The 23110-nt window shown below is 41.1% G+C and overlaps 1 protein-coding gene across 8 annotated transcripts in view; it reads left to right on the plus strand.

Annotated features, from left to right (window-relative positions):
• LOC124151751 (protein pangolin, isoforms A/H/I/S-like) overlaps positions 1–23042 on the plus strand; it is a 71373-nt gene extending 48331 nt beyond the window's left edge. For 2 of the 8 annotated variants that reach the window (XM_046524368.2, XM_046524372.2), the window contains 8 exons: positions 4924–5044; positions 5556–5646; positions 10468–10674; positions 11598–11618; positions 11965–12154; positions 13079–13241; positions 15247–15331; positions 17395–23042. In XM_046524368.2, the coding sequence (XP_046380324.1) occupies positions 4924–5044; positions 5556–5646; positions 10468–10674; positions 11598–11618; positions 11965–12154; positions 13079–13241; positions 15247–15331; positions 17395–17749 (1233 nt within the window). In that variant the 3' untranslated portion in view covers positions 17750–23042. Of the gene's footprint in view, positions 1–4923; positions 5045–5555; positions 5647–10467; positions 10675–11597; positions 11619–11964; positions 12155–12320; positions 12520–13078; positions 13242–15246; positions 15332–15801; positions 15882–17394 lie in introns of all 8 variants that reach the window. The other 6 variants (XM_046524375.2, XM_046524374.2, XM_046524373.2 and 3 more) reach the window with 6 other exon arrangements.
• Positions 23043–23110: the final 68 nt, after the last annotated feature.

A 23110-nucleotide genomic window follows, 5' to 3' on the forward strand; every position in this document is an offset into this window, starting at 1 on the left:
CAAGGTAGTTCACCTGGTGAGACATACCTCAAACATGCTGTATCTCATAGAGATCCTCCGAGGTGGTTCACCAGGTGAGACACCTTACACATGCTGTATCTCATAGGGATCCTCCAAGGTAGTTCACCTGGTGAGACATACCTCAAACATGCTGTATCTCATAGGGATCCTCCAAGGTAGTTCACCTGGTGAGACATACCTCAAACATGCTGTATCTCATAGGGATCCTCCGAGGGAGTTCACCTGGCGAGACACACCTCACACATGCTGTATCTCATAGGGATCCTCCGAGGAGTTCACCAGGTGAGACATACCTCACACATGCTGTATCTCATAGGGATCCTCCGAAGGAGTTCACCTGGCGAGACATACCTCAAACATGTTGTATCTCATAGGGATCCTCCAAGGTAGTTCACCTGGTGAGACATACCTCACACATGCTGTATCTCATAGGGATCCTCCGAAGGAGTTCACCTGGCGAGACATACCTCAAACATGCTGTATCTCATAGGGATCCTCCAAGGTAGTTCACCTGGTGAGACATACCTCACACATGCTGTATCTCATAGGGATCCTCCGAAGGAGTTCACCTGGCGAGACATACCTCAAACATGTTGTATCTCATAGGGATCCTCCGAGGTAGTTCACCTGGTGAGACATACCTCACACATGCTGTATCTCATAGGGATCCTCCAAGGTAGTTCACCTGGTGAGACATACCTCAAACATGCTGTATCTCATAGGGATCCTCCAAGGTAGTTCACCCGGTGAGACACCTTAAACATGCTGTATCTCATAGGGATCCTCCAAGGTAGTTCACCTGGTGAGACATACCTCAAACATGCTGTATCTCATAGGGATCCTCCAAGGTAGTTCACCTGGTGAGACACCTTAAACATGCTGTATCTCATAGGGATCCTCCAAGGTAGTTCACCTGGTGAGACATACCTCAAACATGCTGTATCTCATAGAGATCCTCCGAGGTGGTTCACCAGGTGAGACACCTTACACATGCTGTATCTCATAGGGATCCTCCAAGGTAGTTCACCTGGTGAGACATACCTCAAACATGCTGTATCTCATAGGGATCCTCCAAGGTAGTTCACCCGGTGAGACACCTTAAACATGCTGTATCTCATAGGGATCCTCCAAGGTAGTTCACCTGGTGAGACATACCTCAAACATGCTGTATCTCATAGGGATCCTCCAAGGTAGTTCACCTGGTGAGACATACCTCAAACATGCTGTATCTCATAGGGATCCTCCAAGGTAGTTCACCAGGTGAGACACCTTAAACATGCTGTATCTGATAGGGATCCTCCAAGGTAGTTCACCTGGTGAGACATACCTCAAACATGCTGTATCTCATAGAGATCCTCCCAGCTGGTTCACCTGGTGAGACACCTCAAACATGGGTGTCACTATCAACCTACTGGCAAGGTAAGGATTGTGCTATGTCCAGGTGTGTAGGCTTCCATTTTGACAGGAAACGTAATGGTTGGAAGTCCTGGGGTTTGGCCTTTTCAGCATGATACCAGAGAATGGTTGGAACCAAATCTTATGTCCAATAGATTCAGCTGACAAACTTATAATAGGAACAAAATCCAAGTTTGATAGGGGTTCGTCAGTAGATCAACAAGGCATTGGACAATGTTCTGGAACTGTATCAGTGTAGGCTATGTGTCCACTATCAGACTGATCGAGATATTGGATGTGTTGGAACTGAATCCATGTGGTTGGGGCTTTGCTGATGAGCAAGGTAACTGATGACGATGGTCCTTGTACGATCCATGTGGTATCGGGAGAACAAGGCAGATCTTTGTTGATTGACACCATTATGTGTTAAGACGGTGACAGACTGACTGGCACGTTTGTATTGACAGTAGATGTGTGTGTGGCACCGTTGGTCCCAGTTCCTTTCACGTGGACCGGTCTGTCTGTCGCACACTGCTGCTGGAGGAGGTGTCCAATGAAACCAACATCATCAGCATGTTTGTGGAATAGACCCACAGCTATTATTAAATACTGATGCTCTTGCACGGATTTAGCTACCATTCAATACCAGTGTTTTCTACACAAATACCCCACAAGCTTGGCCACGGTGTATCCCACAGTATGCACAAACTGGTTGTTGGAAGGCTCAATTTTGCTTGGTGTTTTATTGTGAGGCTGCCCGGGGTCTGATTCTAAATCTCCCATGGTGGAGGGGTGGGATTGCGTCAGAGCTGTGGGCTGTTTCAGAGGAGCAGTTGAATCCCACTGACTGCAATGTGTAAATACAATTGATTAGGAAGACTCTTTTCATATCTCCTGGGAGGCTGGCTTTGTAAATATTAGCTCTCTCCACTAAAACAGATTTCATGATCTGTCCCAAGGGGTAGGGTTTTTGTCGGGGGAAGAGGCCCCACCAGCTTTAAGTAGCAAGAATATTATTCTCATTCTTTGTTCATGTCAGCATGGTAATGCACATGCTCCAGAGTCTATACACATCTATGTGACCAAGGCGGGCCCGACACCAATTTGCATCATCCCAAGTTTTTTGGCATGTCGACAGGGGAGCATTTAGAACTGTTATTACAGTACGAGTTGTGAGTGTGGCATAATCTCTGGTAGAAGTAAGCCTAGCATCGAGCCAGCCATTGATTTCTCTGCACATCTCTTCAGAGCTCATGCTTGACTTACATCACAAATCACATTTAGATGCTGTAGATGGGCAATATGTTTGCCATAATTACACTTGTATAGGAGTCAATGGTGTGTGACACATTCCAAGGTGAACTCCCCTTGTGTTGTGAACAACACAGGCCTTAAAATGATCATTCTGCTTGTGCTTCTACACATTGAGCCAGCCTGCTTGATGCACACAGCACGGAGTCGGAGTCGAATGTGCCAATATGTGCCTCCCAGTTCGATGAATGTTTGCTGTGGAGCCAATGGTCACTGGACCAGTGTTTGTTCTGGAAATTATTCACTGACCTTGGTATTATTGGCTACATTCAGTGACGTACACATAAGTTCATGATAAGTTAGCTGTCATTAGGGGCACAGGTTTTATTTGTTACCAGTGGAGTGCTCAGCTGCATGTTGACTCAGCAAGCCCAGTGATAATTGAACTTGGAGAAACACTGGACTTTACGAATTGCCAAACAGTTAGAATAACGTACCTTGAAGAGGTCCATTATATTGCTGATGTTTGCCCTCCTGTCACACCCCTAGATTCTCCCATGAGGTTTCTGGGTTAGAATAGGTTCTCAGCAACCTATGCTTGTCATACAAAGGTAGTCAGGCTAGGTGAATTTTGGTTGAGCGTGTCATTGTACCCCAACATGGGTTTTTGTTCATTATATCAACCACTGGTGTGTCGTCCAGGAACAATTAATTACAGGCCATGGTCATATAGCTGGATTATTGCAGAGTGAGCCGTTCGGCAAAAAAAGACCCAAACTATGTAAATAATAAATAAAAAAACATTATGGGATAACAGATTTGAAATTGATATCAGTCTGACAAATGTTTTGCAGATTTTTAAAGTCATGATTTATTAATGGATGTTCTGGACCAGTCTGGAAGCTTCTTATCTCTGGTTTGAACTGTGTAAACCTCATCTAATGCCACAGGTTGCAGCGTAGAGTACATGTTGAGTATCTATCCTCTTCCACTTCACAGTGGGGCAGGTGGACTGATACTGTTATCGACTGGAATTTACATCTAGGATTTTATTTATCCAAATGATGTAAATAGTATAGACCCAATAGAATTATGTCCCTATTTAGGATTTGTATAATTGGAAGCAGATACGACAATTTCATACATTACAAATGTTGGAACAAAATATTTACGATTATTGGGAAAGAATGTCATTGAAACTACTGGGGCTGATTGATCAAGAAATAAGGGTAGAGAAATTTATTGCTATGTAAACCCAATTAGAGTGTCGGAAGTCAATAACATGAAATAATTCATTGAACTTTGATGTCTGTTTTTCAAAGAACCTATTATTCGAAAATCGTATGATATGCTTGTCAGTCTAGTTCATGAGGAAGTAGTGTTTTCTTTCCATAACTTAGATACACTCTTCAGAACTGATAATTAATAGACATTATTTTGTCAAGTTTAGGTCTTATATTTCGTCTTGACTTTGGAATAATATTAACACTTAATCAGTTCTGGGAGTCAGAACTGCCCAAGCCAGTTTGTCTGATATGGAAAATTGTTTGAAAGCTAATTATTTTGATGTTTTCTTATGTTATTACTATTTGGATTATATTAATTCTACCCCTATTTATTGAGAAATTAATTGTATAAGGTGAAAGCGCCCTCACCAATCTGTTGGTCAGCCAACAGGATAGGCCACGGACAGCCACCAGCATACCATTGTTGGTTCCTGTCCGTGTTGCTAGTGGTAGAAGGATTGCTTGATGTGTATTTTGTTTGAAATGAGATTATTAAATGCTCGGAGACCCACTAGCTGGGTGATGCCTTTGATGTAGGCCGAGGCCCAGGTGATCAGGTAACCTTTTGATTTCAAGCCATAACCCTAGTTCGCCTTAATTGGAACGGTAATTTTGTAGAGTCATCTCGTAATCAAGTTACAACGTCAATTAGGGATTATAACCCTAACGGAAAAGAGCACGATTCAATGCTAGCTTCCCTCTTTCTGGCTTCTGCTTTTGATCTCGCTTGAGATAGCCGTGCAATGTCTCTGTGATGTCATACACAAATTACCCATATAGTTTGCATGCAGACAGCTTCCAAATGAAAGAAAAATTGCTCTCTTCTACAAATTAATTAGACAGTATTATTTCAACTTAGGCCATTTAGTGTGCACAAAAAGGCTTTCATGTACATTGTATTCATCACGATGGTATTTAAGTTTTGCGTTTGATGTTGGCTAATTTGTGGTGTTGATGTTGTATTTTGCAGGGCAGTAGCAAACTGGGGATGGTGCAGCCGCCGTACCCAGGGCTGGTCATGTACAATGACTTCGGCTCGCCACCACCCGCACACATGGGCATACCGCCTGTCCACACGGATCCCAAAACAGGTAACCTCTAAGTCCTCGTACCATCACATCACAGTAGGAATATGCATTTTTTTTCCCCTCTGTGGAAATATTTGTAGACATTGTTGTTCATAGAGGTTAGGTAATTTGTTTTGCAGGAGTCTTCAAATGAATTAACGTATTTTCATCATTCTCCTGTTGTGAGATAATTATCTTTCAAACTTTCATGTGATGTTATTTGATGCTGGTTTGCTGGAAATGAAAGTTCTATGGATATTTAACTTAGCTTTGTGATTAAATTTGATTCGTCTTCAAAGACTATGTTGTAGTATGCTCTTATCGACCAATAGTGATGTACCTGAAGTCCGTGATCTACAATGTGATTGGCTGATACCCTTCCTGGCCGTCTTTCTGACAGTCGTCCTGGGGGCATATATCAAGGGTTTTATCTGGGATAGAAAAGCACCATCTTTCAATACCCAAGGGCATTGTTGAAATTTATATCATTCTGTTGAAAACATATCTCGTCATTAGGTTCCTCTTCACCTTTCAGGGTTGCCAAGACCACCAATGTATGCGACATATCCCGCACCTCCGGGGCAGTTTCCCCATCACCTCTACCCGGAGTTCTCGCAAGTGCAATGGTAAGTTGACTGCGTGATTAACATAAAATATTTTTAAACTGCAGATTTTACCTACAGCTTCACAAACTGATAGCGTTTTTATATATCTGTTCATTTTTAAGATATGTTCATGTACGATAGACGTATCTTTACACAAGTTTCTTTGCGTGATGGGTGTAACTTAGTATTATCGGATCTCTGTAAGTACAGATTTACAAGTAGGGTTAATGTCTTTAATACAGGGTTAGAAACTAACAGTTTTTGTCCACTAGTCCTTATAATGATAACATATAGCAAAACCTTTAAAATTGACCAATTTCTACTAGTCCTTAGGATACCTTTACTATTGGACAGTTTGGTAAGGGCTATAGGACTAGTGCCAATTTCTAACGCTGTAATAGGCATATTGGTAGGCCATAGAGATGCAAAATACAATATCTATTCGTTAGTCACGTTTCAGGGCTTCTTACTGCTCCTTCATCAGTGATCCTTGAGATTTTCTTTATGTTCTTCAAGAAGAATTGTATTTGGGGATTTGCTTTTGGCATGGCCGGGTTGTCATTAAGTTCTACCAGCTGATTATGAGTCAGCAGATATGTTGTTGCTGTCATCAGTTTTAGGCAGTAGTGACAACTATTGAAATAGGATTTGATATATATAGGTGTAAATGTTACTGGCTTTAAAAGAATTTTTCCGTGAGGAATGTTCTTGTACAGATGAAGGAGTCTAGTTCTGTTATCATTAGAACATTGTATTGCTGTGAATTATAGAACCATTAACTACATTCCCCGGGAACATATATACTGTGAATCTTGGGTCGATTTGCTAACATACTTTTCCTGAGATTGTCTGTATTAGGAACCTAAGAATGATATATGAATTAAGTATCTATAAACGAGTCAATTTCTAATAATGGGGAAATAGAATGTTTTGTAAAACAGTTTAGTGTTTTTTTAAGATTTCTGATCTTTTAGCAGAATCCGCTTGATCCGTTCATATAGCAGGATGACTTAGTTAAATTTTTAAACAAAAAATGTATTGAGATCCAGTGAAGCAAGTTATATAGCAACTGAAGCACCATTGAACATCCTACTTGTAATAATTGTTGGATGATAATATTGACAGAAACAGGATTGTAGGATAGGCGGACAGGTGGGGAGGAACATTAATGTCACGGAAAGTGACCATAAACTGGTCGGGCCCAGAGACTGTGGCACACACAGACATAACACACAGCACTTGATCACATTTATTGTACAATTTTCACTGTCGTATAAGTGTCACGCCAAACTGAAAGGCAAATTGGGCCTCACAAATTTGATGTTGTTATGAAATTATCGGGCAACATTGATACGATAGTGGTGACACCCCGACAGCGTTTGGGAAAGGTCCGAGTCAGGTCGTCACTGAGCCGGGGCTATTACTGGTATGGAAGTACGCCGTGTACAGTGACGCGAGGTGACAGCCACCTATCTTTGTGTCACCCTTGCTGTAGCCCGACTCACAACATTGGCCGCCTCGGTCGGCACTGACGCTAATCGCAGGGGAAGCTACAATTTATTAGTAACAAAATTAACAGCCTCCACCTGTTTTTATTCTGAGCATTTAAATATGGACATAATAAGGCGAAATGCGAGAATGAAGTGTTGTTAAGCAGAGCTATTAAAAGAGAGCTTTCGTCTGGTAATTCTAGATGTAGCCCGAAAACTGCTCCGCCTGCTGTACAGATTGTCAAAGATTTGCCACGTTTTATTGTCTTGTGTTCTTTTCTGCCACATTGCTTGAATAAAATTGGGATTGACAACTAGAAGTTGCTTATTATTTTCAATTTAAGGCTTATTGTAAATCGCAGACAGCTCTCAGACAAATTGGTACCCATTTGGTTTTGTCGCATTCCAAATTGGAAGTGTGCTTTTTGCTGTCTTATCAAGCTGCCAAAGGAAAAAGCATGGCTGGCCGGTCAGCATTAATGGCAGGGACAACCATTTTGCAATAAGAATAGTATGTCCAACATATGGGCTCCATTCAGTGTCAATTATGAAGTTAGCGTAAGTGCGGGTCATGGCTTTGCGTACCCATACAACCCCGGCATGGATCGCAGCAAATGAAAAGATAAATAGAATGTAAAATTGTGGGACTTGTGTCATCTGTTGAGTCGGAGCCCACTGTCCGGGGCGGCGGGCTGGTAACGGTGTTGGCCCTCCGAGTCTGGTACACATAAACACACGCCAAATGGCTTCATCCCTGCCTTTAAAAAAACTGTTTGGCAACACCTGACATACTTCATCCAATGATAATGCTAGAGCATGCCCTTCGGGGTTTTCTTTACAATGTTAAGTTGATTGTGACCAGGGCTTTTGACAAGTATGATCTGTACATGATAGTGTGAACAAGCAAGGGGTGTAATGCCCACATGCTGTAACATGGGAATGCGGATTGCCATGGTGTCATGTTAAGGGATGTGATGTGAGGACTTGTGTACAGGACCAGGGACATCTTGCTTATCATGCTTTCTGTCAGTCAGTGTCACCCTCGTATCAGTGTTAGAGGAACATCCTCAACAGCCCTTGATATTATCTCTCCAACACATTACACTGTAAAGAAATTAATCCGTTATGAATACTAACAAATATCATGTGTTAGGTAAGGGTTTTATGAAACTGTGGTTATTGATCAGCCTGGCAAGTTTTGGTGTCGCCCAGTTTTTGGTTTTCTTGAACAAAAATATTTCACTTGTCATGCTAGATGTTTGGTTTTGATGAAAATATAATTCCATTTTATCTGTGATGTTGTCCAACAGGTAATAGAAAGTGGAAATTTATTAGAATATGAATATGATTAGAATTAGAAGCCTTTAATTATATATTTGTGTGGTGGTATCTGGTTTTTTTTCAGTAATTCTTTTAGGGGTGGCGGGAGATTTGTGGTAAGGGGAAGGTACTACATGGTGTTAACAGCTACAAAATTATCTCCCTTACAGAAAAGAGCTTTCTTCAAATGAAAAAAAAAGTATAAAAAACTAACACAGAATATCTAATTTCTTAAACATTAAACCTAGAAAATCTGATTGTGAAAACTTGTTAATTAGGGATTATTTAATATGAAAATAACTGCTTTATTCTCAATCAGTTAATCAGATAGCATTGTATTATATTTAACCAGATTCATTACATCTGAGTCCTGTTGAGATTATTCACATGTCAATTTATTGATGTTTCGTCTTAAATCTGTCCTTTTATAATAATGTACAGGGAATTGAAGTTTTGTCTAATTTGTATGTCAACATTTTGTGAGAGACGGAAAAAATCAAATGGCATAAAATAGTTTGTCGTTATGTGTTAAGAGTGGGGGTTAAAGTAGAATATTTACATCGACAGAAAGCCCGTGTCATGTGAATCTTAAGAGGTCTCTCGTGAATCCAGCCCGTTGACTCATAGTCAAGCAAGCCAGGCCACGCAGTCAGACATGCTAGTGTTTTCATTTCTACGAAGTTTATTTGACAGTTTTATTGTGGCATAGCTCATGTTTAAGTTGTGTGAGAGAGAACATTTGTTAATATCTGAGAAATGAATATGGTGTTTCCCGATGTTCTTGTTTTAACTGTATTGGAGGTAGAGACCAAGATGCTAAAATATTTATTAAGCTTGGTTTAAATGTTGTAGTGTTGTTTTCTGTGAATTTGGTTACACACCCATGTGTTGCATCGTACTGTAAAGGTCTGGAATGTCCTAGAGGTGTATTGCCATACGGCTATTATTAATGAGAAATTGCACTCTGAACAACTTACTGGTTTTATGCTGTGATTAAATGAAATGAATCGAAGCTTATTATTAAAAGGGAATCATTGTTGTTTTCTTTTATCCATTGTCAAATAACAGCTGAATTAATTTGAAATTAGACAATGTGGCAGTAGTGATTAATGGTATCGTGAAACAGAATCACTGTCCTTGCTTTTGGATTTTGTTGAAGGACTCTTTTTTCTCTGCTTGTCATTCCCCCAAAACTATAAATTGTATTGAGTTTTGTTACTGCATCGTTTCATAAAACATTTTATTGGTTTATTTAATCAACTGGTTACAACTATCTGAATGATGAGTTCATGTGTATTTTTTTTATTATGATTAAAATAAATTTTGATTGTGTCTGGATGACCGAGTAAAAATATATCACATTCATTGTTCGCACACTAGATAGATATTCTTGCAGTGGATTACTGCGTTGAACTATTTTTGGCTGTATATTGTTTTATGAAAATTTGATGCATCTCATGTGGATCATTATATGTAAGGGTGCATCAGTTTGCCGTGAGATGTGTCCTATGCTACAACTGGTTCCTACAAAACTTGTGATATTCAAACCACTGTGTTCCCCTGCAACACCTTCGTGAATCAGATGTTGAAATTTGTTTCTCAAAATTTGAAAGATTGAATTAATTGGAAACATATGCCAGTGGATTTAGGCAATATAAGAGGCTTTGTATTTCATAAACCCTGTCTAGGAGGATTAATTTTTTTTTAAATCTTGTCATGAGATAGCCCTTTTGACTGTGGAGGAGGCTTCTGTTGTCTTACAGTCGTCTGATTTCTAATGAAACAAATCTGCAACATTATTTTTGGCATAAGGTGATTATTGTCCATTGCAATGTTAAGAACGCAAAATTATTCAAACTAACAATTTTTCCAATATTCTGTGACAAGCAAGGTATTCTTCAGGCGACATTACGAGCAAGCTGACAATGCTTCCTCCATCATTTTGGCAGGAGCCAGCAGGATATCAAATCTCTTCGGGCTTTGTTAAGAACTAGAAATTATTCAAACTAACAATATTGCTTTTATTATTCAGGCATCGGCCAGCAGGGTACCCAATCTCTTCAGGCGGATTCTCAGGCTCCTATCCACCATTAATCAACTCAATATCACGGCTGGGCCCCCCAGGGATCCTGCCGCACCCTGGTCTGCCTCACCCCGGCATGCCACCCCACCCTATCATGAGTCCGGGACCAAAACAAGAGATGATGGGGGCGCAAACAATGGGCGTCGACAATCACAGGTTGGTGGGGGAAATGAAGCAAAATGAATTTGGGATTATTTGAATATTTGAAGAAGAAAAAAATCTATTATCTTTATTATTATTTTCAAATGAAGAAATGGTATTGTTTTTAAAATAAATCAATTTATGTAAAATAACAAGCAAATTTAGTTGCTATCGTATATTCTGTCGAAGCATCTGGGGGAAGAAATATATTTTGTTTGTGCCTAGTTTTATGTAAAGTAGATGCATTTTCACCAAGGCCCACTGGCAAAAAGTGACTAATTCTATGACTAGTGTAGTGTATGTTAAGCGATTGTTACTGTAGTCATAAAGCTAACATTGCTTTGTGCAAGTGAACCCTCATGGTATCAGTAACAGTTCCAAAGAAGATAAGGGGAAAACATCTTTAAAATTGGGATTAGAATGCACCAAATCTGTGTCTCATGATTTAAAAAACATTTTTGTAAGAAACATTCAGTAACTAAGATTCAATAATAATTCAAGAAGATGCAGAAATATGAGAGCAGCATCTGAAGCGAGAGTATCTGATACATCTGTAGGGAGCAGCAAGTACTGTATTAAGTGCTGCGTTTAACACCTCGTTAAACATTCTTTATTGCATCATCATCGTTAATGCTTTCCCCAGACCGACAAACTCTCAGCTTACCACCGAACAGAACCAACTGAGCTGACTGCCACACATTCCTCAGATTGTCTTCTTGATAAGATTGTGATGGGGGAGGGGGGGGGGGGGGGGGCAATATTAAATTGTTTATAAACATCAAAACATTCATGACAGTTTTATGCTTTAAGGAAATGTAAAGAATCTGAAATTTATGAAGTGGGTTGTCCATATTTGTTACAAATTTCAAACAGATTGGTATTGTTAAATGACAGATGCTTAAATATGAGATTTATAAAATTGGGTTTAATTTCTTTAGTTTTAGCCGAGCCAGTTTCTGGTGAGTATTACATCGCTGTTGACATTGTGTCAAGTGCCAGTGCCAGTACCAAAGGTCCAAAGACATCCACAATAAGCAGTGCTTGTTGTCACAAATTCTAATTGGGGTTTGGATGTCCAACAACAGCTGCGAATGTCTTATTGTTTCACCGCACCCATGAGTGATGCTTGCAATCTTCAACTGGTTTGTCTGCACCAGGATCAGAACCTAAGCAGACTGCCGCAACATAGCTGATCCTGCTGACCGCTGTTCCACGCACCCACCCTGTAACCGATGTCAAGGTGTTAGGGGAGCTCGGTCCTGGGCACCTGTGAGAGTTTTACATGTAGCTTGCGTCTCTTTTCAGGCATGGCAATATTCCAGATTCGGCCAATAGTTGCCAGAACAACCCCAATCCGGAACCAGAGAAGAAAAAGCCACATATAAAGAAACCATTAAATGCATTTATGTTATTTATGAAAGAAATGAGACCCAAAGTTATAGCTGAGTGCACACTTAGAGAATCGGCAGCTATTAACCAGATATTAGGCCGAAGGGTAGGTCCATGTTGGTTCCCATCACTGCTATGTTTTGGCAAATTGAACATGAAAGCCTTGACTCCCAGCCTGACTAGATAAGCCACATGTAACTAACTCTTTACTGATTCAGACCTGCCACCAGGGATCCGAGTGTTAAGTCCATGGTTTTCTTGTCATTTTTCAGGCCCGAGTTAAGTTCGAACCCTGGTGAAGAGAGTTCTGCCAGTAATAGCCGAAGTGGGGAAAATACCCAGAAGAAAAAGCCCTATGTTAAGAAACCTCTAAATGCGTTCATGTTGTTTATGAAAGAAATGCGAGCAAAGGTTATCGCAGACTGTACGCTGAAAGAATCGGCAGCTATTAATCAGATATTAGGGAAGAAGGTGAGTTGAGCTCTGAGCTGACTTCTTCAGACCTGTATACCAGACAAGACATAGTGTTTCTCTCTCTCTCTCCTGCTTTGACGAATCGGCCTTTGGTAGAATACCTCTCAGGCTTAAGGAGGCTTATCCAGTGTGTTCAGTTTGGCAATTCATAGTGCATATTGATATATATATGTTTAAACATCTTTGATACTAACATCAGTTCATGTTGTTTTTTTAACATTCATGCAATTCGTTGAAAGAGCTTGTTTTATTGAATTTGACATTCAAGAATTATCGATCCATTTTGTCCTTTAACACTAAAATCTGTATATTCATATATTCAGTAAAACACACATCTGACATTCAGAACCGATCATGTTCAAGACATTTTTTTGACTGTTAGTAATCTTTCTAATTGTGATTGATGAGATGCATTTGATACCTGTAGCTGTCAAAGTGTATTGTCAAGAGTCTTATGAGGTAATGAGATTGGAGTTAAGGAATACCTAAACATGTTTAGTTTAAAGTTGTGCTTTACATCGATGGGTATTTGAATGTGAACCATGGTGTTTTCCAGTGGCATGCGTTAGACCGGGGTGAACAGTCCAAATATTACGACATGGCACGGAAAGAGAAGGAGCTCCACCTACAGCTGTACCCTGGCTGGTCAGCCCGAGATAACTACGCGTCACATGCAAAGAAAAAGAAACGGAAAAAAGATGGCCCTGGTGAAAATAAAGGTAAAACTCACTCGGATTGATGTTGATTGCTTGTAACCTTGCAGTTACCTGCATCCAGTTGTTCTAGTCAGATTCTGGGTGTTGGGATAGCCCAGTGGTTAAGGCAGTGGCTCAGTACTACAGGCCTGGATTAGATTCCCCACATGGGTGCCATGTGTTAAGCCTGTCTCTGGTGTTACTGTAATGAGATTGCTGGAATATTGCTGAAAGCTGTGTAGAACCCAACTCACTCACACTCCAATTGCCCATGCTTGAATGATGCTCTTGGTGAAGTTGTTTTTAACTCTTTCCAGTATGTAGTGTGCAGTTTCTAATTGCATGTAGAGCCTATTATTTGACTGTAATACAAAGGTAATACTTCTTCCTGAATATTTGTGTTGTAATCATAACAAATTTGTTTCTGAAGACAATGTTGTATTTTCAATAGTTGTGCACTATATAAGCTGATTTTGTTTTGAACTCTGAATGTTTGAAACTTCGTCTCGAAATTGCCCGGGTGCGATGTTAAGGTTTAAAATTTTGCCACTTGAAATAATGGGAGTATGTGAAACATAGGCCTAGGTGACCTAGAACCCAACGTCCTTGTAGAACTGGTAAGGCAGCGAGGTATTACCGGTATATCAGTAAATTTAGGTTCATTCTTTCCATGATACATCATGTACATATCAGAATATCGTGTTTTAATACTCGCTATATCGGGTGATTTCAAATAGCGATTTTTATCATGTATTTAGTGTTATACACTTGCAAAATACATGTCATTTCGTAATGTTTCCGTAATTCCAAAATGCAAGTTCGCGAATTTTTCAATATATTGTGATATGTGTCGCAATACGGCCTTGTGCATAGTAAAATATTGTGATACACTTTAAACATCCAATACCCACCCCTGAAAACTAGCATTACCTAGATGGACATACCCAGGTGTAATAGGGCTTGTTCTGTCCTGCTAGTTCAATGTTATATAATTCTGACAAGGAGTGGGTGTACCATGTGTTAGGGTGTATGCTTACTGGTCGGGCAGTCAGAGGTGGTAGAGTGAGGGCAGGAAAATGGCCATTTGGGCAGTGAGAGAAATGAACTCCCATGGCCCAGTGAGTGTTCTATATTTTTGAGCAAATGAACATGTTAGTGGATTTCTTACGATTGGCAAGTCAAGTTATTGGCTATGTTTCATCATGTAGAAAGTTAAATTAAAGAGAGTAATGGAAACCCTGCTATAGATTTGTTCCGTAAGTCGTGCTGATGAACAATAGTGGCAGTGATGTGAGTGGGGGCTGCTGTACTCCTGCAGCGAGAGGGCTGAGCGTGTGGAAACACCAGTGGAAGTCCAACTTGCTGCTGATATTGATTAGCATGGGGGTTAATGCGGATTAAAATACCGAAAAAATACAATTACACTCTCACAGTTTCCAGTATGGGAAATCATTACCCTAACTTGTGAAATTGCTGGATTCTGGACTGAGACTGATAATTTGGTGGAAACTGCATGTGTGATGGGGTAGTGTGTTTAGGTGGGTTATGTGCATGATGAAACCCTAAATCTGCCCTTGGCACAAGTACTTCTCTCGTCCTGGCTCACCTATCCTGTCCACTGTTCCCCTCGTACAATCTCATGCGTGTCTTGGCTCTCAGAGAAGGTGTCTTCAAACTTAGATCTCTCTCTCTGGCTACTCTTTTTTTTTCTGTTAATTTGGGAAAAAAGTTGGAAATCAATATTTGAACATGTCCCCTGGTTTGAAGCAGTGAGAACTAGTTAGCAAGAGCTGTGCTCAGTGCTGTGTGGTCTCTTCTGCCTATCTGATTATTTGGTCGTCGCTTTTGCCACGGTGACACCTGGGAAGTGGATTGTGTAGGTTTAACGTAATTTAGTGAAATGATAATAACAAGATGAACGACGAAAAAAGGCAATTAGATGATTTCAAGTCATTATCTATTTGAGAAAAAGTTGCAAAGGGCAGGTTCGGCCACTGTTTGAATTGACATGTTATCTGAGGCACTGCAGTTTATGTTTCAGAATGTACACACGCAAAGAAGTGCCGCGCACGGTTTGGGATGGAGCAGCAGACTCAGTGGTGCAAGCCCTGCAGGTGAGTGCATCTGCCTAGCTTCCTCAGGCACTAGTGGCTAATGCAGAAAAGTTGTAGTTAGCCGCCCATCGCCACCATCAGTTGTTGCCTCAACCTCACAGGCAGGCTGCGACTGCCGTTGTTAGCCACCTAACTTTCTCCCGGCGGACAGGCTGTAGGCTTGTAGGAGGTGAAACTACAGCAGACACTTGATTCGGAAGAGTAACGTTTGGTCAGACTGTTCATGCCCAAGTGATCTTGTCAAGGATGCCCCGAGCTGTCTCTACTGGACGAGACACTCTTCTGTCTTCGATGAGTGTGTTCCATGAGGATGGTTGTGTAGACCTATACAGGAAGATTCAGCAGAAGTTGGTTCATTCAAACTGTCAGCAAAAATAACCATATTTTCAGGATTTTTTTTTGTTTCTATTATTTTTTTTGTTAACTTTTCTGCTGAACTTTTCTGCAATGGCCATGTTGTCTCGTTTCAGATCGATGCATGACACAAAGTGTGAACATGACAGTTCCTCTGAATTAGAAACGAAAAAGTCCACCGACGTATAATAGTAAGGTATTCTTGAAAATCTCGATGGAGCATGCTCAGTGGCTGCTTGTTGAGTGTTGTGAGCAGCTTGCAGTAGCTTTGCATGAGGCTGTTTGGTGAAGGGCAGGCCTGTCCTGACTGGACCGCGGACAGACCGAGGGACGGACTGACCACTACACTGACCACTTGCTTGTATGGAGTGTATATATATATACATACTCACTTTTGTTGCTTGAGCTTGTCTCACTTCTGTACCATCTGTTGTAGCTGCTGCTACTCATGTAATCCCAGTAACCTGGTTTGTGTGCGCCCTGTCAGTGGGGGCACCGATGCCCCCTTTCAAACACTTCCACCTGTCAACCATGTTTCTTTTCTTGTCCCTTTCTTCGTTGTAGTCCTTCACATTGAATTTACGATCGATTCTTTACAATCTTGCTGTAAATGTGTCTTGAGCACCTTAGCTCCTTCTTATATTCTTTCACTTCTCCCTATGATTTGTCAAGGATAGAGCAGGAAATGGTAGGCCTTCATTTTTTGGCACAGGCAATTCTACAAACACAATTTCCAAATTCTTGACAAACGTGGCTACCAAATGACTTTCTGTAATTGCTAAAAAATGAATTAAAAAATGGCTACGTTCTGCTACCTTCCTAAGCTTATTACAGTGCACTATGGGTAGCAGCCATGACCCCCACAGTCCAACCAATGCATGGTGCCCCTGCATGACCACCTACTGATCTGCCTGACCAATCAGGTTTCTTCTCTTGCAGGATGAACGGCCTGTGGCGTGACTGACACTATGCTTGCTTGCAGTAACCATTAACCACATATATTGCTTGCTGTCTTGCCCATATTACAATATATATATTTGTATATCATGTCGATGTATCTGTGTCTTGTGTACCAAACGTTTTTGGGGGATGGGGTTGCGGAGCATGCACTGAGATTAAATTCATTGCACTTCGAGACAAGCATGTGCTGCAGAAGTCCATTACCGATACATATTTTTTCATATTCTGTGGTTGGCATTTTCTTTGGTTGTCGGACTGTCTCAACCATCGTCCTTCGTCTAGGCATGTGTCTTTTGCTTGGTCCTTCTCAGCATGTTGCAACAATGTTTTGGCTTTACTGTACCAAGCCTCTTGAGACTTGACTATTGGAAAGATTTCCTTTTTTTAAATATTGTAATTTATTGGAATTCTCACAATAGGAAATTTTTAAATTGTCTGTGAGGTATGAGTTCGTAGATGTTTGTGTGAGGTTTGAGGTTGTAGAGCTTCTTTGATATAATGTACTAGTTAGTATATAGTGTTCTGTATAGTAATCCTGTGGTAACTATAATACACATCTTGCTTGTTACTGCTTTTCATAACATTGGTAGAGCCATAACAGCTTCAATATCCATCTTCATAAAACTATAAGTGGACAATTTGTAACAGTAATTTTTTTCATTTAAAAAGATTCCGTAATTGACGTCAGTGGATGTTTCTCCTATTTTTATGTCAACATTGGTGACTTAACATTGATGTGTTTATTTCAGGAGGAAGAAGAGATGTGTTCGTTTCCTGCGTGGGGAGGGGGAAGACGGGGGAACCTCGGATGAAGAATTGGATGACGACTTGTGCAATGACAGTTATGCTGAGTCGGGGAGATCTGGCGTGGACAGTGACTGTAATGTGGAAAGTCCACTGCCAGGCCCACAAAGTGACAGCTTTCATTTGAAACCCTCGGAGAAATGCCATAACTCTCGGCACCTGTCCTCACCCTTTGGCCCAGGTAGTGGTGATGCCCTGGATGTAGACCTGGAGGAAGCCGAGAAAGCTCTTGACTTTCACGCGGAGTCCAAGCTGTGTATGGATCTCCCACAGACACCACCCTCTGTGCCCACATCCTGACGCCTGGACTGACGGACAGATGAAGGGATGGACGGGCCCACCTGGAAGCGGGACAGGTGTTTCCTTGATCCCACCACAACAGGGCAGCAGCAGCAGCAGCAGCAACTGGGTGTGTGTAGCATAATACAGTCTCCGTGAGCTTGTGGACCTTGCAAGAATGCACCTGATTGACTGACTCGTTGCCTGATGTGTGACTGTCTGCACCTGACTGGGTGACCGTGCTATTTAGACTGGCTGTGTGAAGGCTGAGTCCAGCAGAGACAGTAGCTGCTACTTGTGATGCTCGGAAAGTGATTATTTTTGTATAGCGTGGACATCACTGAGACCAGATTGTGACATTACTGGCACTGACCGAGCACTTGATCCAGAACAAACATCTTCATCTGAGTATCGATCAAGTCATTGTGAACGAAGAAGAGAGTGAAATGGACACTCAATCTGTATGTGCCAGAGTTGTGTGTGCTGAGAGACTGCAGCAAGAGGCTCACACCATCTTAGCATTACTACATAATACATGTGTACCACTACGAGTGTCGCTGGCTCCCCTCGGGGCGGCCTACTGCAGGCGACAGCCACCATGTGCCTGGACCTAGATTGGTGGTAGCACCACTGGTTTGACCAGACTTGTGTATCTCGTATGTTCTATGTGATCTCTGTTTCTAGGTATTGACAAATAGTAACTTCAAGTACACTCTAAGTGTCCATTTGTACCACGTGGAGGGAGGGGCATGCGCTGCCGTTGCACGAAGTAGGTCTTTGTTTATCGTGTGCTGAGGCTGGTTGGCGGTAGTGTGGAGAGTGAAGGTCAGGGTCACTTGCTGACTCGTAGCTGCCCAATGTGATTCATTCAAATTTTGTTATTACTGAAAACTAATATGTGTCTCCTCAAGTGGTCCCCACTAACCCTTATGATAAGGGCTAGTACCTGCCCCCACGGACCCCTACCACAAGTCTCTTCCATTGGTCCCGCTGGCCCTTGCTACAAGTATCATCAGTTACCTGCCTTCCCCTGCACAAGTCTCCTATCGGTCCCCACTGGCCTCAACCACAAGTCTCCACTAGTGTTGCCAACAACATGTCAACAATGGTCTCTGCAAGTGGTCTCATTTAACCCCTACCTTCACTTTTCAACTACTGACCTCAGCCTTATGCATAGTAACCTTGTCACAAGATTGTCCTTTTTTGGGTAGCACACTGGTACATAGAAAATGAAATTGAACTTTGAAATGACACACTGCCATGTTGGATACAGCTCTCATATCTGCCAGCTGTGTACACTGTTGACATATCTGCCAGCTGTGTACACTGTTGACATATCTGCCAGCTGTGTATACTGTTGTCATATCTGCCAGCTGTGTACACTGTTGTCATATCTGCCAGCTGTGTATACTGTTGTCATATCTGCCAGCTGTGTACACTGTTGTCATATCTGCCAGCTGTGTATACTGTTGTCATATCTGCTAGTTGTGTATACTGTTGTCATATCTGCCAGCTGTGTATATTGTTGTCATATCTGCCAGCTGTGTATACTGTTGTCATATCTGCCAGGTGTGTATACTGTTGTCATATCTGCCAGCTGTGTCTACTGCTGTCATATCTGCCGGATGTGTATACTGATCATATCTTCCAGCCAGTGTATACAGCTTGCAGATATGACAGCCAGTGTCTACAGATTTCATATCTGCCATCTAGTATATACAGATGTCGTCTCTGCCAGCAAGTGTATACAGACTGTCTTGGTCTAGATTTGCATAACATTTGCATAATATGCTAAAAGTTGTCATGTATCAAAATCAGCCATCGAAATTGTGTTTTCTGGCCTTGCTGTCACAAGAGTGTGTGACCGTGTGTGCAAGTCTCTGGTTAGTGTTGCAGTGTGTTGCAACAACATCATGCACAGCAGTGTGTGCCCGCGGTACCTGCAAATTTGCAGGTATTTATTTTTGTATTTTGAGTCACAAGATTAACTTGAATTAATTCCAAAACATGTGAAAACCATTAGTTTACAGTTACCTCATAGATGGTTGTTTGATATGGGATACTGGACCAACACACTCTTTGGTGTGGCCGGTATTGGGAGTGGGGGGGAGGGAGGGAGGGAGGGCAGTTTGCATGTACAGTGACAGGGATCTCTTCTCCTGCAGTCTTTGACAATGTTGATCTGTTCAACTGTAGATACCATATATGTGTATCATAGGTGTATGTATGTATACACAACATTCAAACATTTCCCATTCTTCAGGAAGAACGTAATTCCAGCATGTGCCCTGTGTCACAGAGAGTGAGCCATTGTTTACAGCAGTTGTCTGTCTATCTGTTGTTGTCCTCATGAGACCAGGTCGGGTCTCGCGCACACTCCTAGAGACCTAGCTATCTCATCACTTTTGTCTCTTCGTCTATCACAGTTTTATTGAACATTTGACCAATTGTGTTATGATTTTTAGAATGTTCCTAGTCGGTTGTTTTAGATTTTACCGATTTGTAGATTTCGTATAATGCCAAAGGTTTACGAAGAAACGGCCAAAATGTCTCTACCATTACTATCATGTCCCTGAAGCCAGTCCTGTGGTAGGAATCACGACTGTGTGGTGGAGTGTCTGCTGTTACTGTTGTCAGAGTGTACACGCTCGACTGGTCCTTCTCTGCAGTCATTCAGTAACTCTTATGTGCCATGATGCTTGCAGACCTGATAAGAATATAGTTTTGATATTTCGATTGTCCTTGCTGACACTAAACAAATGTTTTAAGTGAGTTAAAATAGGTGAAATGTACCACATCAGAAGGCAGAATAACACAATTGTACACTATCAAAACGTTGACCCTTATACTATGTGAAATATATGAACATATGGTGTAGAACTATACCGGCATTTTATTTTTTCTAGCAACATTGGCATATTTGTGTGCTGCATTAGAATATTTCTGTGCCTTATTCTGAGTGGTATTACAAAAAAGACTTGTGTTGTGATCGAAAATGTTATTCAATTTTTAGGTGCCATTTTAAACTTTATTGAAAGCGTCCTATTGTGTTCAGACATACACGTTTCACTGCAAATTACATTGGGTAAAAAGGTTCTAAACTGATTTGGATGTAATCCGTCACCTATTCATGAAATGATTAGCTTTTAAAGAAGGATTAATGTCATCTCTTCAGACTTTATCACAGAGAAGGAGCAATGAAATATTTTAGTCATTGGTGATCTGTTCTGTTTGTACTGTATGAACTATATTCTACTGTCTACTTGTTACTCTAGGCTGTATAGTGACACGCCTCAGTTGACCAAGGTTTACTTTGAGCATAGATGGACTACAGTTTACAAATTGTTTGTCATGTTTTGTGCTTACAAGGCATGGACCTTTTGCTATTGTCTGAAGATTTTATACACAATTTGGCCACCAAGTGGTAATGGACTGACATGTTATTACGAGCATTTTTTTCTTACCCAGAAAGAGATTATTATGACATTTATTCCAAATCATGATTTAAATAATGGTAGTTTTAAAGTAGTACAAATACTTTAAAATGCTTTTGTTTGTTAGATTATGTTTGTTACCTGCACTGACTCAGTAGCAGAGATAAAAGTATGATGTGTAAACGCTTCGGTAAGTTCTCAATTCCCCAGTAAATGTAATTGTCTTAATCCTGTCACATGAACAAAATGTACTGCCATACTTTACTGGAGTCTCATGGCCCTGATAGTCTGCTATACTTTACTGAAATCTTATGGGCCTAAAGGTCTGAAATACTTTATTAAACTCTGCCATTTTGTCTTGGATTCATGGCATCAGTTGCCTGTAACACCTTGGTCTGTCTTACCCTACTTGAATCTCATTTCTGGCCCAATGGTGTGCCACACTTGATCCCCATGGCCTAATTTGACCTGCCATACTTTACTGGAGTCTACTCAAGGTACTAATTGTAAATGCTACATACAGACATGGTCATTTTTTTGGGACACACTTCTTGAACTGTTAGGTCAACTTCTACTATGACCATATTATATCTGATAAACACATTGCCGTTCCAGAGACCATGCAGATTGATATTCTAATCTGTGTGGATACTAGAACCAGAGGTGTGTGTTTCCTTGGTGTCCCGGGATAGTGCTATTGAACACCTGGAAATAACTGAGTTGTCAAAACTAATTTCAAATAACAAACTTAACACACAGGATTTTACCATCGGTATTATTATTATTATTTTATTAAACATTCTTGTTTTAGTCGATTGTTATTAGCTTGTTATTGCATTATTTCATCTCCACTAGTATGTGAAATTCAAACTTTTTACACATTTCTAATGAGGCATTCATTTGGAAGAGAGCTGTTATTGGTTCTGTCCGATGACATGACCTCAGTTAGTACAGGTCAGGGATATCCAGTTTTTAATAGCACTTTCCCAGGGAAGTTGGCAACAGATCAGCCTGTTTCAAGATGGCATACACTTTGAGCTTACCAATCCTACACCAATGGTACTGTGAAAGCCTAATATAGAGAAGTTTAAGATCTTGATACTAGTCAGAACTTCTATGGTATTTCCTAATTTACGGTTAGTTCAAAGATGATATGATATGATATGGCATGTCCTGAAGGATGTGTGTCCTGAACATACTGACAGGTCCTGAGGGTTCAAGCATAATCTGATTGTTCTGGCATGTCCTTGAAGTTTAGGCATGACCTGAAGATTCTGGCATGTCCTGGTAGTTTTGACATGGCCTGAAGATTCTGGCATGTCCGGACGTTTGGGCATGACCTGAAAGTTCTGGCATGTCCTGGAAGTTTGGGCATGACCTGAAGGTTCTGACATGTCCTGGAAGTTTTGTCATGACCTGAAGGTTCTGGCATGTCCTGGAATTTTTGGCATGACCTGAAGGTTCTGGCATGTCCTGGAAGTTTGGGCATGTCCTGAAGATTCTGGCATGTCCTGGAAGTTTTGGCATGACCTGAAGGTTTTGGCATTTACCTGTAGGTTGTAGTATTCTATCTGATCAGAGTATGTCCCTGTATTAGTTCCCAGGGGTCTCCAGTATAGCATGTCCCAGCCCCTGATACCGACAGCAGTCCCTACCTTGGCGGTAGGAGCACACTGCTTCTAACCCCCCCCAGAATGGATGTTTCTGTACTGATGATGCTTACAGGGATGGTGCATATCCTCCTCCTCACTGTTGACCCTCGTGTGTGACTGTAAACACTGGCTCCAGGTGTATTCATCTCACAATCATCACTCATTTTATTATCCATTCGTGTATTTATATGTTATCACGTCATTTCTGTAATAAACATCCAGTTGAAACATCATTTCTTTTGTTGTCAGTGCAGAGACGCAGCTGGGAAAGTACGTGAGACAAGTCTTGTGTGTGC

This window comes from Haliotis rufescens, unplaced genomic scaffold (genome assembly GCF_023055435.1).
Source record: "Haliotis rufescens isolate VD_foot unplaced genomic scaffold, xgHalRufe1.0.p SCAF_11, whole genome shotgun sequence".
NCBI lineage: Eukaryota > Metazoa > Mollusca > Gastropoda > Lepetellida > Haliotidae > Haliotis > Haliotis rufescens.